The sequence below is a fragment of the Brachycentrus maculatus genome, unplaced genomic scaffold (genome assembly GCF_059751285.1).
Source record: "Brachycentrus maculatus isolate JH-2025_06_01 unplaced genomic scaffold, ASM5975128v1 h1tg000424l, whole genome shotgun sequence".
In the NCBI taxonomy this organism is placed as follows: domain Eukaryota; kingdom Metazoa; phylum Arthropoda; class Insecta; order Trichoptera; family Brachycentridae; genus Brachycentrus; species Brachycentrus maculatus.
In genome coordinates, this window is record NW_028281172.1 from 67501 (window position 1) to 84659 (window position 17159).

The window sequence follows — 17159 nt, forward strand, 5'->3', positions numbered from 1 at the left end:
TTGTCTTACGCAAGCCTGGCCATCCCAAATTGCACCCCGGGCTGCATCGATGACCTAACATTTTCTTAATTGCCGAATACAGACAGTAATAATTAAAAAAAAACCACAATGAAATTCATACTTATTGATGTTTTTTGTAAGTATTCTAAATAATTATAATGCCGAGGTAATGAGATTGTGCAAACTAAACATTACTACGACCAGATGTAAGAAGAAAACACACATGGAAGCAACGAAAAATGTATCTGTATAGTAATAAACATTGTTATCAATTTTAACAATCAAAATTATAAATAATGACACATAGATTAAACAATATTACCAATTTTAATTTAAATGAAACCAATTTATCAATGGCCACGCAGTGCGAGATTTGAGTTTCTTTTCACCAGAATATATGCATTTCATGTAATTACAGAAACTTGTTTGGTTTGAATAACTTAAATATGATTTGAAATACATTCTGATGGACCCTATATTTAAAAAAAATATTCATCATACATAACCGCGAGACTCACGTGAGGGCGCTGCGTGCCGCATGTGGCCCGCAGGATGTGGGTTGGCCACCCTTGATGTAATGAATGATGGGATAAATTGAAAAAAAATAAAGATCAAATGATTATCGTGTCATTATTTAAATAAATTATTAGATTATAAGATAATTGAATAAAAGAAAGGACTTATCTGAAGAAAAAAAATCCCATTAAATCGTAATTATGCATCCCACGTCTTTCATGTTGACGACCAAAAAAAGGGTTTCTGGCTCTGATTTAAAAAATATAATAAGCAATGATATCACAATTACTACTTATTTTAACTTTGATCACTAGTCAAATTCTAACTTTTTGAACTGAGTTGATCATTCAAATATCTTTTGAAAATTAAATTATTATTTGAGTGAATATATCAATCAAAGACTTCGATTATTTTTATTCATAATGTTATTAATTGCAATTATATATCTCAAAGTAGTAACAGTTTCACTGTAAAATAAAATAAAAAGAAACAGTTACCGATTTAATGTCTACTTATTAAAAAGATGTTTGTTAGAAACTCAAATTCTTGTTAGCCTCCAGAGGGAAAATAATGTGAAAACTAGTAGTTTTGATTTGTGTAATAACAGTGTGATGTTTTATAAATAGCGACGCCATGTGAGTGATTTAATAGTAAAAAAAAAGAGTTTTATAAAGCTTTTCAATATTTTTTAGGAACTCAAAGTGGTATGCGAGTTACTAACGGCGAAATATGGAAAAGTTTATGCAGAAGCGTGCAAAAAGGAGAGTGTTGATACCATAAGTGAAAAGCTTAAACATAAACTATCTGTTCAAAGTCCTCCTAAAATACTTATTGAAAAATATCTCATAGAAATATCCAAGAACTACAATGTTAATTATGAGCCTGATCCTCAAGTGATGAATGAAAACCAGCATCCAACTGGTAAGTTTTTATTGTTATAATGATAAGTATTTTATGTATGTAACAGGTATATTTTATTGATAAACAATTCCAATACCTCAAGACTCAATTAATAATAAAATATATAGTGATTTTACAATAATGGCGTGTTGTAAGTTATTAAATGGAAATTCAGAAAGATAGCTCTTGAAATATCCTACACACTATTAAAAAAATAATTTTCCCCCTCTTCTTTAAGTCTTGGATGTTTTAATTTTTTCTTAAACCATTAATACTAGTGTTTATTTTCGCATGAATGCGAATTTCCCTTTTTGTTTTTCAAAAATACAAAAAAGTAGTGTGGATTTTTGAATAGTACAATATGTATGCAAAACCACGCCTTGTAGCATAAATTGTGGTGTTTTTATTATTTTTATGAGTGATATTATGTTAAATAAATTAAATTATGTGTTAAACTATTTTTGAATCTAGCCTTTAATGTTGTATGCTGTACTGTTTGGTAGGATTGGATGCACTGCTGATTGACCTGGGCCCCAATGCGGCCCCTCGGCCTCCTGGCTTTGTGGACTTCCCCCAGCCGCCGTGTATGCCCCAACCACCCCCTCAACCTTTCAGTTATCCGGTTAGTACTTTTCACTCTTTTTTATTTTATTTGCAGTTTCCACTCCTCCATTTATGTGTTCCTTTCATTTTTATAATGTACATGCATCATGTATTGACTTGGCGTTTAATTTGTAGAACTCCATTTTAATTTATGTATTAATTTAAAATCAAACACAGATTTTTTGAGTCTACTAAGTTGTATTTTATTAACAAAAAACACATAAAAAATTATATTGTGACAATTGTTTCGCCTTGTTAGGGCATTATCAAACGAATGTGAAGATCTGTAAGAAGAATTGTATAGCTACATAAGGACCGTAGTCCATTTGATCTTCACATTCGTTTGATAATGCCCTAACAAGGCGAAACAATTGTCACAATATAATTTTTTATGTGTTTTTTGTTAATAAAATACAACTTAGTAGACTCAAAAAATCTGTGTTTGATTTTAAATTAATACATATATATACATGCATCATGTTTGACACAAGAGATTTGTACTGATTACTGTGATCCTTATATGGCACTGACCCCCTTTTTGAATAAAAATTATGTTTTTAAAAAAATGTAAAAAGAATATGCATACATTTCTTAGATTTTCATGACGTTCAGACGCTAAGAGCTTTTTTTGTATCATGTTCATCGCAATAGATCTGTTTAGGTTGCAATGACATCAGGAGATAAAAATAATATGTTACGATTTCTCGGATTTTCACATGCTAATTGTTGATTTTCAATTTTTGAAATATATAATTTTATATAAATTACATTTTAATGATCAAAATGTTTTCTGACAGCAATTTTTTTATTGGTACTCCTTGTACTTGTAACATAACGATTAACCTCTAACATTAAGCCTGTAACACTCAAGCTCCCTGGAAACAGTCAGTAAAATTGTCAATATTTGTTTCACTCAAAATTATCATAATTTGCCTTTAACGGGAAGTCGCAAATAGAAATATCTTTATAGAAATAGGATGGACATAACTAGACAAACATTTGAAAATATATGTTAAATAACTAAGTTTGCTTACATTTTTTTCTATGTGCTTGGTCCATTTGAGTTTATAATCTAATCTAAATCTAAACCCAAATATTTTGTTGACTTTTCAGTTTTCATTTTTACACAGTTATTACATATGTCAAGGTTACAATTTTTATTATGAATTCATTCAAATCCTTATCCGCACCCCAATGGTGCATAGGGCACTGCATCATACAAACGCAGTGTTATCTTGATCGTTAACACATGAAGGAAAGGTGATCAGCCCTCCACTTCAGGTACTAGTCCAGGGTAATATGGAATAAATATTAGAGTGAGTAAATCACTTATATTTATTTGACCCCCTGGGAATCGAACCCGGGACCTCCAGAACGGTAGCCGAGCGTACTGACCATTACACTACGGAGGCGGACAAATTATTATGAAACACAATATTAAGATTTGATGAAGGGGCTGACGAGTAAGAATTGTAAAAAGGTATGAATAAAGTTTTTTCACAATTAAGAGAAAGAATATTGGCTCTGAAAAATCAGTTGTCTGCATCAATGAGCATCATTTATTTATTTATTTATTTATTTTATTTATTTATTTTCATAATACATAGATACATTCAATATACATTTTCATTTCATACATACATTTAATATACGTATTACGGCTCTTTAGGCATGGCCTGTGTTGAGCCGAATACTAGCATGTTAATACAATTTTTGTCCGCCTCCGTAGTGTAATGGTCAGCATGCTCGCCTACCGTTCTGGAGGTCCCGGGTTCGATTCCTAGGGGGGTTTAATAAATATAAGTGATTTTTTCACTCTAAAATTTATTCAATATTACACTGGACTGGTACCTGAAGTGGAGGGCTGATCACCTTTCCTTCATGTGTAATCGATCGAGATAACACTGCGTTTATATGAAGCAGTGCCCTATGCACCATTGGGGTGCGGTAAGGGTTTTATTATTATTATTAATACAATTTTTATATTATTTTTTTTATTTTTTAATAACATTTTTATTTTAATTATTAGATTATAAACATAACATACAGGAGATACAAAAATAATTTACAGTTTAAAGGTTTTTCAATAAAATAATTACATCTGGACTTTAATTAATTCACTTTCTACCTTGTCCCTTCCAATGCTAAGCAACCATCGACGGACACTGTTCTTTACATTGATTTACATCACATTGACATTTTTAATGACTGTTTTTATATATTATATCAATATTTGAAAAAAAAAAGGAATGTTAGTTTAGTAAACTCTGTATGCACTAATAAATTACCATCATCTGGCATTAATGTAATTATACCATGACAGAACTTGCCCCATATGGAAAAGCATCCCGGTGGTCCCGGTGGGTTTGTAATGCCTCCGCCTGACACTTCTAACCAGAACCCTCCCATGACATACAACATTCTTCCTGGAACTGAACCTAAGGACCTCAACACTTCGTTTTTGCAGGTATTTAATTCAGGTTCTACTGTATTGCATTTATACAACTTTTCAAACCAACAATATTAACATCAACCTGCTGAAATACTTTCATGAAAACGTGTTGTGGAAGAGGATCAACAAGCGATTTGGAATCAACGAAAATGTAGTAACGTTTAGTTTTTTTTTTTATAAAGCCATTATTAAAAATTGCAATCTCACAGACTGACAATATATTCTGAAGTATTCCAAAGCTACTAAGATAATTAGTAATTGAAAGAACTAGTATACTTGTAAAGATTGTAAAGTTGTTCTATTTTATTGTTGTTTATAATTCGTTATTCTACATATGTATGTATTTATTTTTGACCTGTATCTATTAAAATAAGTTTTTTTTTTTTTTAGGAAGAAATGAACAACCTTCCACCAGCCTATGACAGTTTGAGTCCTGATGATAATTTGATGGTTTGTTTATATTTATTAATATTTGTATTTGATTTATTTCAGTTTGTATTCTAAATACCTCATATTATTAATTATGCCCAAATGCCATCCTCTGTCTTCAGGTAAACAGCAATTTAACCCTATAGAAATTTAGGTATAGAAATTTTAACCCTAGTAACGTTAGTAGTTAAAGCATGTCTTAATTTTTATATCTCAAGCCTTGGCGTAGTTGGGTAGACGCTCAGCTGCGGAACTGGCATCGCGCGTTCGATTCCCGCTAAGTGCAAAATAAATTCAAATTTTCAATTGTTCTTGGTTTTGTGATTTATTTTTCACATTTACCTTCCCTATCCTTACTAGCCTGTAATAAAGGCTTTGCGGGTTATTCTTTTTAAAAGAGTCAATAAAGATGTCTGCGTAATAAACATAACAACGGCAGTCATATCAAGCGAGTTTAAAAGGACCAACATCAGTTTAGTAATATGTTTAAGCTTGTAATTTATTAACAATTTTCGCTATTGATCTCAGCTATATATGCGACCCTGGCAGGTATCTTGTAGTAACATTTTCTTGTTCTGGTTACTAACAATAATAGTGGTGGTGCAGTTTAATGACAATATCAAAGTTCAAATATTGTATATACATATTTACTTACAGTTTTATTAAATTCATTGGATTTGTTTTATTGAATAGAAAAGTTATTTTGCTGATAATTTTTCTTTTACAGAATATGACAAATTATGTACTTCGTGACTCTGCAATTCAAAAATATATAATTTCTTTTGAAATAAAAATATTAACTTAATAGAAGAATGTTAATATACTTCTTCAAACCCTTATCCGTACCCCAATGGTGCATAGGGAATAGCATAATAAAAATGCAGTGTTATCTTGATCGTTAACACATGAAAGAAAGGTGATCAGCCCTCCACTTCAGGTACAAGTCCAGGGTAATATGGAATAAATATTAGAGTGAGTAAATCACTTATATTTATTTGACCCCCCCCTGGGAATCGAACCCGGGACCTCCAGAACGGTAGCCGAGCGTGCTGACCATTACACTATGGAGGCAGACGTTAATATAAATATACGATGCCAAAAATACCTGATGTTGTAAAATCATAATAATGTATAAGTGAACAAATAAATTAAGATGGGTGTTTAAAAAAAAAAAGCATTTAATTCAACTTAATAATTAAATAAGTTGGTTAATTACGATCACTCAATGACCCAATCTTTAATTTAAATGGACACCTAGTCTGCACTGTGTAACATCTGCAGATAATGAGAAATTACTTTATTATATTGCCATGTGATTTTATTTATCTTAAGTAGTATTGAAATTGTTTTCATTAAAATTAAACCTTACATGCCTTTTTTCAGAAATCGAACGCTCCTAAACCACAACCGAGATCGAAGTTTCCTGGTAACAATCCATATTCCAACATACATTTCCCTGAATTACCAGACCTTCCCAATGTACCCTCAGATAACTTATTCCCTAATGTCCCTTCTGGAAGCAGCAATAACAGTCTGCCCACTGCACCTAAGGATGATATCGATTTTGATGATTTGAGCAGGAGGTTTGAAGAACTCAAGAAGAAAAAATAATAATTTGTAAATTTATTAAATGTGTATATTATAGAGTATACATATAATAAAGGCACACATTTGACTTTGCATGTACAAACAATTAATTTGTCTGACACCTTTCTGAACCCAATAATGGTCCATAGAACCGCATGAGATTGATGCGGCGTTTGAACTTGATGCTTACTTATATAAGGGAAAGGTGTTAAGTCCTGTACTTCCGACTCTTGGATCTAGGACTTGATGAAAGGAAGGGCATCACTGCTGTATGGAAATGGTGTGTGCAGTGCCTTGATTATTATTTTACCACTATCAAAATTAGTTTCTACACATGCAAGGTCAAAAGGTTTTTGCTGTTTTCTATGCTTATCTTATTATTTATATATTCAAAAAGTTTATTTGTACATATATTTATCATTGCCAGGTAAGCAGTATCTTTCTGTAAGTTTGTAAATTTTAGATACCAGGTCGGTCACCTCAGAATTGCTGTTTTTTGACTAAGCAAAACACAAAAATACTTAGTGAAAATGAAAACATGATTTTTTCAAAGTGTTGGCCCTTGCTAGCTACACATTTTTCCCATCTTTCTGGCGAGTTATGGATACCCTGCCAATAAAAGTCCTCGGTTTTTGAGGCAAACCATTCGTCAAGCTATTCTCAAACGTCTTCTTATCAATTATAGTGCTGCTCAGTAAGCGCATGGCTCATTGCCGAAAACAAGTGGCAGTCAGAAGGGGCTGAGTCTAACGAATAAGGTGGGTGGGGTAGGACCTCCCAATTGAGTGCCTCCAAGTAGTTGCAAACGAAATTTGGTATGTGCGACAGATGTAAGTGTCTTTGTGGAGAGAATACTTGTCTTTGTTGGTAATCGGGCCTTTTGTAGCGTTAACCGTTGACAGTTTCTCCTGGTTTTATCAGCTCGTAGTAAATCCCACCCTTCTTATCACACTAAACACACAGCAGTGTCTTTTTTCGAAGCGATCCAGTCTGGCGCCCGATGACGCTGGTTCGCTGGAGTCAACCCACGATTTCATGCGCTTGGGATTCATGAAAAATATCCACCTTTTCGCCAGTAACAATTCGATCCAAAAAACACTTTGTTTCGTGCGCTAAGCGCTTCGTAGGTGTTGCGACATCGTTCCTGCTGCCTTTTGTCCAATTCGTGAGACACGTATTTTCCAATCTTCTGCTGTTTATATACACTGACTATTCTTGACAAAAAAAAACATTTTATGACATTTTTTCGAAAATGGCTCCTTTGTATGTGACGTTAGCTACATATAAGCAAACGGCAATTCTGAGATTACAGACCTGGTATATTAGTGTATTTTGTGAATAAATCAATTAATTTTTTTACAATGTTGAGGATAAGTTATTGTATAAAATAATAAATTTTATTTTGAATTTTTTATTTTAATAATTTAGGCATCGATATATTAAATTTAACATAAGATTTTTAATAAATTATTATATTAACTATTTTTTGTATGTATTCTATCATTGCTTTATTAATATTATAATAAAACAATAATAATAAATTTATCTCTAAGCAAAGTGGAATGTTGCAAAGTAAAATAAATTCCAAAATATTTTAATTTTTAAAATTGACAACTTAGTATGTCCTACACATAAAGTTTTAAAAATTGCTCTTTTACAGAAAGATCATTCTAGTACCTACAGTAGCGAACACTCAAATCTTTCCAGACTGAAAATATTTTTTTTTTTTAATAATATTTTTTGTTGTGATTTCTCAATAGATTTTCATTCCACATTATTAAACAACACTGTTTAAAGACGATGTACCAAAAAAATTGCCTATTTAGCTACCAAAATTTTTTTTTCATGATTTTATAGTTAATTTGTAGATTTTCGATTTTTCATGAAAAAAAAGTGAAAAAATCGAAAATCTAATTAACTATAAAATTATGAAGAAAAAAATTTGATCGCTAAATAGGTAATTTTTTTGGTAAATCATCTTTTAACCGTGTTGTTTAATAATTTGGACTGGAAATCTATCAAGAAATCACAACAAAAAATATTATTAAAAAAACTGATATTTTCAATCTGGAAAGTTTGAGTGCTCGCGACTGTATGTACATTTTATTTCTTCAAAGTCTTCTGTAAAATTGAGATTTAGCACTTTAACTACACCAAGTACTATTATGTATTTGACTAATCTTTTAACACAATTTAGTTTTTAATTAATCACTTTTTAAGTTAATAAAGAAAAACATTCTGAGAGAGGTTCTACACAAATTTCAACTAAGTGTTTTATGATGCCCTTTTTTTATTCACTATCATTTTGTTGTATTGTATGATGAGGGAAGGAAATTGTCAGAACGTCCCCTCGTGGAGAGGGGTAAAAAAAATATACATGTTTTGCATATTTAAAAATTTAAACGCATTAAAAAAATTGCACATCTTCAATGTTAAGCATTGAAAATGGATGATCTTTATGTTATTTTGTGTATGTTAAATAATGAAATCAGTTATCACAATTTATTATTACATTCAAAATGTATATTTTTTTATGAATTATATAGGTAAGTTGTAACTATAATTATGTAAAAATAAATATTTTTATCATGTTGCTTACTTGTATTTATTGGTGCTTTGGAATTGATATACATATAAATATGCATTTTTATGATTAAAAAATAACATGCAGACCTTCAAGTGTGTTTTGTTTGTCAATTAACATTATTAATAAAATAATATTCAAAAGTAATATTGTACTGCTTTCTGAATCTCCCTTTCCTAAATATTTTATGAGATAGTAATTGCCCTTTTTATTTTGTGAAATCTAAATCGGTAAACCTAGAAAATCACAAATAATTATCATTATGATATAAATCTATATATATATATATATATATATATATATATATATATATATATATATATATATATATATATATATATATATATACATATATATTTATATATTTATATATATATATATATATATATATATATATATATATATATATATATATATATATATATATATATATATATATATATATATATATATATATATATATATATATATATATATATATATATATAGATGTGTGTGTGTACACCGCCCTCAATTACAAGAATTTACATTTTTACAAATAAACTATAAGTTGTTGATTTACATTTATTGCAAGGAATTGTGGTAAGGGGCGTTAGAAAAAGAAAGTTAGATTCCTGTCTTGTAGAGTCTATAGGACAGGATTTTTTTGTCTACAGTGTAGACTAGGGATGGCGATCCTTTTTTTGCAAGTGGATCAAATTTTATTAAAAAATCAATTTTGCGGCTCACATAGGTTGAGTTTGGCCGTTTTCATTTTTTTTTCGATTTTTTAATGGGCACAGCGATCAAAAGGTGCCAAATGGTCCACATGTGTAAATTATCAATTTATTGTGATAACTTTCTCTGTCTCCGGATTGAATTCAATGTTTCATTTTTGTGATTTTCGAGGTAAATTCCAGTTTGGATTTCAAAAAATAAACATAACTTTTTTTATACATACGTCATGATTTCAGACTAGGGTGTATAAGGGGTGGGTGGGTCAAGTTGAGCAACACCGGCACTCTTGTGACCACTTCCTGCACACGTTTCCAGTATAGCTCAGACCAATAAAACGAGAAATTATGTTGCGCTGGTTTTCATAATTTTTTCCATGGATCGCTTATAAAGTGAAAATGCCGGTTGTTTGGTAATTTAAGTGAAATTTAATACAATATATTACTAAACTTCGAAGATATATTCAAATTACTTGTATGGAACTGGCATAATGTAAAAAAATGCTTTTAAAATTAACAATGAACCCACGTTTAAGAAAATAGAAGATATAATCGTGACTAAATCTGAAAAAAAAAATTGTTCAAGGCTTCTTTTCCTGCTATCCAACACAAACAAGTGAAAAATGAAAATAATCTTATCTAAAAGTTTAAGCGGGTTATATAATTTCTAACGCGGGTTACTGCGTAACCCGCGAGTCCTCATTCCCCGTCCCTGGTGTACAAATTCCTAAGTAGGTACCTAGAATTTTAGGTGCATGTGAATTGTATAAATAAAATAGATCAACTGTAGTATATTTAAGTGGCAATACCAAATGTTATCTGTTATTGCGAAAATGAAAATCGTGCGGGGGTTCGAATGGGTATTAGAAGAAAAATAAAGAATATTTTATTTCAAAAGTATTGTGAAACAAAATTATTCAAAATCATTAAGTAAAGTAACTTATTAGATTTGTATAGAAACAATGATAATAAAATGAGTGACACAGCCGTCATTCCCGAAACATCAACAGATAAAGAAAATAAATTGTTCAGAGTAAAAGGCGCGTTACTTTTTGAGTCGATAATAATTATGTATTAAAATATAAATAATCGTTTTGATTAAATTTTACGTTAACCTTTGCAGCTGGAGCATTTTTGACAGCTGTCGCCGGAATGTCAGGAATATTCGGATTTGGAGCAACAATTGCAGCTGTAAAGAAAAAAGATCCGCAATATTTTAGTAAAGGTAACTAATTTCATCGCGAACTATCCCATACTATACATATTTATGTACTTAAATATCAAACCCATATGAAAGCGCCGATTATGAGTGGTGTTTGCTGGAGTTGCAGGATACTTGGGCCCAAGGAGCACACCTCTACATTCCGAATTAAGTTTTTTTTTGTCTACTGGGTTAAAGATCCAGAAATATGTATGAAAACACAAGCGAAATAAATCATACTTTGAGTTCTCAATTCTCATGGTTAATCAAATTTACTTATAATCGTCCCATGGATAATCAGCAGCATCTCTTTGCTCTACTGTATTATTTGTTTTCCTAAGCCTAGATTCAGTGGTGGGATTCAGACAGTTTTAGCGAAGCGGTGCCTAAAATTTTTAGAGTTCGCCGAACCGGCCCTTTGTTGTCACACAATATTCCGATTGAGATCATGTATCAGAGCACGCTCGGTTTACTTGGTCCGCCACATTTTCAAAGTATTTGAACCTCACAAAAAGGAAAAATGGTTGGAAAGATGAAAAAAAATAATGGAAAAATTCAGTTATCAGTAAGTTGCACTCAGTAAAAAGAATATTGTGAAAGATATGCGCTTCAAAAAATGTACAAGTAAACAATGTTTTCCTTTCTATAACTTGCTGGTCTCCCACAGGTCCAGAAGGAGATAGAAATATTTAATACATAAAAAAATGCGATAGAAAATCTAGCGCCTTTTCCATACCTTATAGTGATTAAGGAAGCTGTTTTTTATAAAAGGGTGCATATTGGATAGTACATGATTGGATGTGCTTAAACCACGATGTACCTACTATTATAATCGAGCATTCTCAGTTGTTATGTGAATGTTCTGTTTATGTGCAGAATAAAAAACAAATTAACAAATAAATGTAAAAACTTTTTTTTATAGGGGGGGGGGGATAGTACGTAAAAGGCGAACCGGTTCTTGAAAATTTTGAATCCCATCACTGCATAGTACATATAGGCATTTTATTAACAATTTTTTTTTAATATCCTAAGCATTGATTTTATGAGCACATATTAGCTAACCACTTAACTCGCCTTTTAAAATGTTTTATGCCTTCATATGTTGTCGAGTTTTAAAGCTTACCTGGAAGGGTTTCAGGAGTGGCAATCAGTGCAGAGATGGCGGACTCTGGAGCTCTCCTCGCTCTGCGTGCCCTGGGATGGGGGAGCCTTTATGCCATCACCGGCACATCACTAATATGTTACGGAATATGGAAACTTTCTGGAGCCAGTGACGTAAGAAATATTTAAATACATGAAGTGTTTACATCGCTGATCAAATAAAGATATTAACTTATTAACACCGATTTGGTGTGTTTAGATGAAAAATAAAACAATCTTGAGTACACAGGCATGTACAATGGGCAGTTTACAATGGATGATAACAGGTTAAAAAATATGTAGATTTTTTATTGGAAGATTGATTTTTTATTTGAATGAAAAAAAGGGTATGTCTTGTCTTGTTTCAGGCCACAATAACCTGAATGAAGCGAAATAATAATTAAAATTTTTATGTAATAATTAGTATACATACTTTTGAACGCTATTAAAATTCCAATTTATTATCTTAGTTATTTAAACCAGTACATTCGTAATAAATAACGCTGGTATTTATGTTGTCCTTTACTAAGTTTAATCGTAGATTTTATTAAAGCACCAATATTAAATAATATATTGTTGCTCCACATAAAATAAATGAATATACACAATAGATAATACGTACCTACTGACATTACAAAGCTTGGATGTTTTATATATACCAATAAGGTACTTAGTATCTTAACTATTGTCATAAACATAATTCAATCCTGGCGGCATCGGTCTAGTTAACTACTTGGTCGGATTTTATTGCTTAGGGTCGAAAATTGTATTTTTGACAAATCGGCACGTTAACAGTTTTAAATTTACAATATTTTTGCTTGGCATACTAATAGCTCATTATGAAAGTAAATAAATTTATGGAGAAAATCATAAATAAAATGTTATCAAATGTTTCCCCATTATACATATCCTTAATTATAATATCTAACTGAGTTCGACTGTTTATATTTGGAATATTTCTACAATTTCTTTATATGTTTTTCAAAGCATTCGTAAGAACCATTTAATCAATAAAATATTTTACCGTCTAACAGTAGCAATGTCTTTTACTATAAAACAATTTTTGTTTTAGCTTAAGGATTTTGGAAAGAAAATGGGTAAAATATTACCGCGAATTTCAAAAAATGACCCCCCACAGTCAAGAACAGAGTTTAGTGGGATGAATGACTTACTTAATTACGTTTCCACAGAATGGGGAAAGGAAACCGAGTCTAAACCGTAAAACAATATTATAAATGTAGGAACATAATATTAATTATTTTTGGGATATTTATTCTTGTAGGCTCTGTGTGCCTGTTTTTATTTTGTTGCTAAATAAATAAGTTCAGTGTTTTCTTACTTGTGGTTTTATTTTAAAAAAATACAAATCTGGTCAGTTTTCACAACAAACAAACATGTACACATTTTTTACTATTCATTTAATCTTAGTGAAGAAATTTGGGAGACATCTTGTTTAAATATGAATTCTTTTTTGTATGCTGGCCCTGAATCACTGCAAGAATTTTTACATGTGTAGATTGCCAATATACCCCAATCAATACCATTCACTCCAAGATCTAAATTAAGAAAATTTAGCAACTGCGGCATGATCTAAAATACATAACATAAATTAGTACATGGTTATATTTATACCTTGTGGATGTCTATGTAGACTTTCACAATTTTTCAGGTAAATCTGAAATTATTTTCTCCTATAGTACCATAGCGCCTTGAAGAAGATTGCTGCAATAGTGGCCGAAATACAGGAAGGAAGTATGTAATACAATAATCCAAAAAATGTATTGCTTGTGAATGCAAAATATTACCTGACATTCAAATTGTCTCTCGGAATTGCAAATTGGACAGTTGGGAATTTGTGGAGGAATAGGTTTGGAGGCAATCCATAGTGGAGATCCACCCCTATTATATCTCAACACCTGTCCCGGATCTCTACTTATTCTTTGTTTGAACTTTTCAAATGTTTTATCTTCAACAGCCTTATTTGCATATTGTTCTAATTCAGTATCATCCTCATCAATCAGTGTTCCTGCTTTTCTCTCTTCAATGAGCTTATTCAAGTATTCTAATTCTTCCTTTTCTGATGTTTCTTTAGTTGGTTCCTGAATGGATAAATAACAAATATTAAGTAATTACTTTTTTATTTCTAATAGTTCATACAGTTTTAATCCACATTTATTTTAAAGGTGGGGACTGACCGCAGCATTTCGTCGTAACGTCGCTCGCGGTGAGCGCTCCGACTATGCACGGAGCGCTAGGTTCCCAGTACTGACTATACGAATGCTCGCATCTCAACGTGTTACGTTACGACGAAATGGCTCCGGTTAGTCACGACCATTATGTAATATCAGAACAAAAAGAGACAGTAAAAAAAATGATTTCTGATCTTACCTCACTTTCTTCATCGATAATGAGTTCCCATTGTGGAAATAATAAGCAATTTTTGACTTCCCCAGGGCTACTGTTTTCCTGCAATTAACAAATATCAATGCTGACATCTTAACATACTTGAAAAATTATATGGAAGTCTGGGTATTTACAGGGCTTACGACTCGTCATAGGCTGGTTTAAGTGATCACTTTTATACACGTGCAACATTTACCATTCTACCCAAGACTGACAACCCTACTCAAATATCGAAAGTTGTATATATGTCATAATTGATACCTTCTTTCGCACATGAGTTCTCAGCACCATCTATGGTTATATAACTTTTTTTATTTAGCAGAGACCTTAAAGAAATGTATGTAATATTCTTTCCAAAATATTTTACACACTAGGAGATGCCTGAACACACAAAGTAAACAAACCCAGATTTGTAAACAAAGACAAACTCAAAATATTATAAATATCAATTATTTTACTACGGAATGTATTGTTTCTTTATATTTATTGATATAAGTTATCATGCAAATAATGAATGTTATCGAAATATAATGTACAAGATTTAAGCCTTATTTAGAAGCTCATATAAAATACTGTTCTAGATTTTTTTTAATTCCTGCGTTTATGTGAGAACTTTCATCGTAAAATAGAAATAAATAAATGAACATATATCTTACTCCGCTGCAGATTTCCCTGTGGCCATTTTTCCAATCAATTATTTGATGTGACCTACTGCAATATTTAGTTTTCTTGCACTTAGCGCAGTGATTTGGACCCTTTGCACCACATAGTTGACACAAGGGCGCCCATTTACTGTAATCAAATATCTGTAAAGACATGAATAGCATTATATTTAATCGACACAGTTTGCTTTAGGTAATTTTAAATAACAGACCTGTTGCGTCATGTTGTATGTTAAGCTTAAACTGATATTATTTTATAATTTCAATCTTAATATTCATATCACTATTTTTAGTGACGTCATTAGGCATAAATTATTATATTCAGTGTAACCTCTCATAACTAGCATAATTAGTTCCAGAATCTTACTCGTTAAATGAAACATTTTTGTTTTGACTGGCGCGGAAGTCCCGTCTCACAGGTTGATGTCGTGAAAAGGGGACTTGACCTTTCTCTGTAACTCGTAATGCGAAATGTCGCTTGTTAAGGGAGCGACTTTTTCACTTTTCTTGCTTGTTATGCGCATTACTCGTTATGAGAGGTTCCACTGTATATTGTTGTTGGATCTTGGCATATGGTGGTACCTTTACATATTTTCCAGTATTTTCACTTTTTTTTTAATTTTCATTATCGTACACATATTTACCTCATTTTTATCTTCAATTGGAGGATCAAAAGGATAGAATGCATTATTTCTCTGTAGTTGACATCGAAATATTACAAAATTCCCAGAATTATTTGTTGAGCAACAAGCAGAATTTTTACAAATAAACATATATAATGTACGATGAAATGCTTCTGGGTTATTATCAATGGGTGCATACATCTAAAGAAAAAAAAAACATCACACATGAATATCGAATTACGTTTAACGAAATAATACAATTATTTAAATAAAAAAACCCACTTGGCAAAGAAAAACGCATGGTTCTTTACATTTTCCGCATTGGATATCAATGGGTTCAGGTAAATCCTTCAAATTAAGCCATACTGGTTTACCACCAACTTTGCTAGGAAAAAAACGAGGAGTTAATTTCCATTCCTCACACTCTTCAACAAACCCGATGTCTACATGAATATTATTAGATGACATCGTTTTTCAAATAATGTCAGTAAATTATTATCTAAACGGATTTAGAAAGTCAATTATATTCTGTCCCAAGATAAGAACAATATGAGTTAAATATGTATATAAGAATAAGAATGGAGAATTATTTGAGAATAAGAGATCGGCGACCAGAGACAGCACGTTTTGACACTGACAGTCACAACAGGCTACCTAATGTGACAGTTAACAGGCTGGTAGCATGGTGCTCAAAGATTATATACTAGTACTGATGGTGCTGTAATGCAATCTACACTTCGTCGTGTTGGGGAAAAAAGGTTCTATGTGGATTCCTTATAGTTTTGAGATATAAGAGGTTGAAAATTCAGATAATGTTTTCTCTAATATTCTTTATAAATACTTGTTTATTATTTTAATAATATGATTAAATCCAACCGGAAAGCAAATTGAATGCAACATTTTTTAGAAAAATTGGAATAATAAATAATTTTTAAGTAAAAAAAGTTCAGATAGAACCTTGTAACCTTGAGATTTTTCAAAATTATTCAAATAATACAATGCAACAACGTTCTATCTCAAATAGAACCTTGTTGCAGTCACTTAGATTACCAAAATATTTATTTTAATTTGTTTTTACTGCCAAAGTTGGTGGAATGAAAACGTTTTTTGAATATTTTACTATCAATAACATAAGGAAAAACAAACAAAACATAACGTATATTGATTATCATAAATAAGGTTGATATTTTTTTATATTATAAGAAACAATTTAACAGAAATAAACATAACACAATAGAACTTTAATTAAAATATAATAAATGCGAAAAAATATAAACACTTAATTCTCGAAATAAAGCATTATAAGACATGAGTGAATGAGAAGACACGAGGAAATGAATTTATCC

The 17159-nt window shown here is 31.1% G+C and overlaps 3 protein-coding genes across 3 annotated transcripts in view; 2 read left to right on the top strand and 1 right to left on the bottom strand.

Annotated features, from left to right (window-relative positions):
* LOC148302650 (IST1 homolog) overlaps window positions 1-6656 on the top strand; it is a 7216-nt gene extending 560 nt beyond the window's left edge. The window contains exons 3-7 of the mRNA XM_088271301.1: window positions 1209-1437; window positions 1920-2038; window positions 4343-4486; window positions 4862-4921; window positions 6284-6656. Of these exons, the coding sequence (XP_088127427.1) occupies window positions 1209-1437; window positions 1920-2038; window positions 4343-4486; window positions 4862-4921; window positions 6284-6511 (780 nt within the window). The 3' untranslated portion in view covers window positions 6512-6656. The remainder of the gene's footprint in view (window positions 1-1208; window positions 1438-1919; window positions 2039-4342; window positions 4487-4861; window positions 4922-6283) is intronic.
* A 3961-nt stretch (window positions 6657-10617) lies between these two features.
* On the top strand, window positions 10618-13352 carry LOC148302651 (transmembrane protein 242-like). Its single transcript, XM_088271298.1, has 4 exons — window positions 10618-10824; window positions 10908-11009; window positions 12124-12260; window positions 13198-13352. The coding sequence occupies exons 1-4, from the start codon at window positions 10758-10760 to the stop codon at window positions 13345-13347; spliced, it is 456 nt and encodes a 151-aa protein (XP_088127424.1). The 5' UTR covers window positions 10618-10757; the 3' UTR covers window positions 13348-13352.
* Window positions 13353-13520: 168 nt separating this feature from the next.
* LOC148302652 (uS5 assembly chaperone PDCD2-like) lies at window positions 13521-16389 on the bottom strand. The gene is made up of 6 exons (XM_088271299.1): window positions 16096-16389; window positions 15835-16014; window positions 15185-15334; window positions 14514-14591; window positions 13931-14224; window positions 13521-13715 (listed from the first exon to the last, which is right to left on the bottom strand). Exons 1-6 carry the CDS (start codon window positions 16279-16281, stop codon window positions 13536-13538), a joined length of 1068 nt encoding a protein of 355 aa, XP_088127425.1. The 5' UTR covers window positions 16282-16389; the 3' UTR covers window positions 13521-13535.
* Window positions 16390-17159: the final 770 nt, after the last annotated feature.

What these genes read in the sequence shown, in the direction of transcription:
- LOC148302651 (XM_088271298.1), top strand. Translation starts at nt 10,758, where the DNA reads ATGAGTGACACAGCCGTCATTCCCGAAACATCAACAGATAAAGAAAAT. An exon ending in TCCGCAATATTTTAGTAAAG is followed by an intron (nt 11,010 to 12,123) that starts GTAACTAATTTC and finishes GAAGGGTTTCAG; the next exon opens with GAGTGGCAATCAGTGCAGAG. An exon ending in AACTTTCTGGAGCCAGTGAC is followed by an intron (nt 12,261 to 13,197) that starts GTAAGAAATATT and finishes TTTTTGTTTTAG; the next exon opens with CTTAAGGATTTTGGAAAGAA.
- LOC148302652 (XM_088271299.1), bottom strand. Translation starts at nt 16,281, where the DNA reads ATGTCATCTAATAATATTCATGTAGACATCGGGTTTGTTGAAGAGTGT. An exon ending in ACAGGGAAATCTGCAGCGGA is followed by an intron (nt 14,592 to 15,184) that starts GTAAGATATATG and finishes TGTTAATTGCAG; the next exon opens with GAAAACAGTAGCCCTGGGGA. An exon ending in TTATCGATGAAGAAAGTGAG is followed by an intron (nt 14,225 to 14,513) that starts GTAAGATCAGAA and finishes TTATCCATTCAG; the next exon opens with GAACCAACTAAAGAAACATC.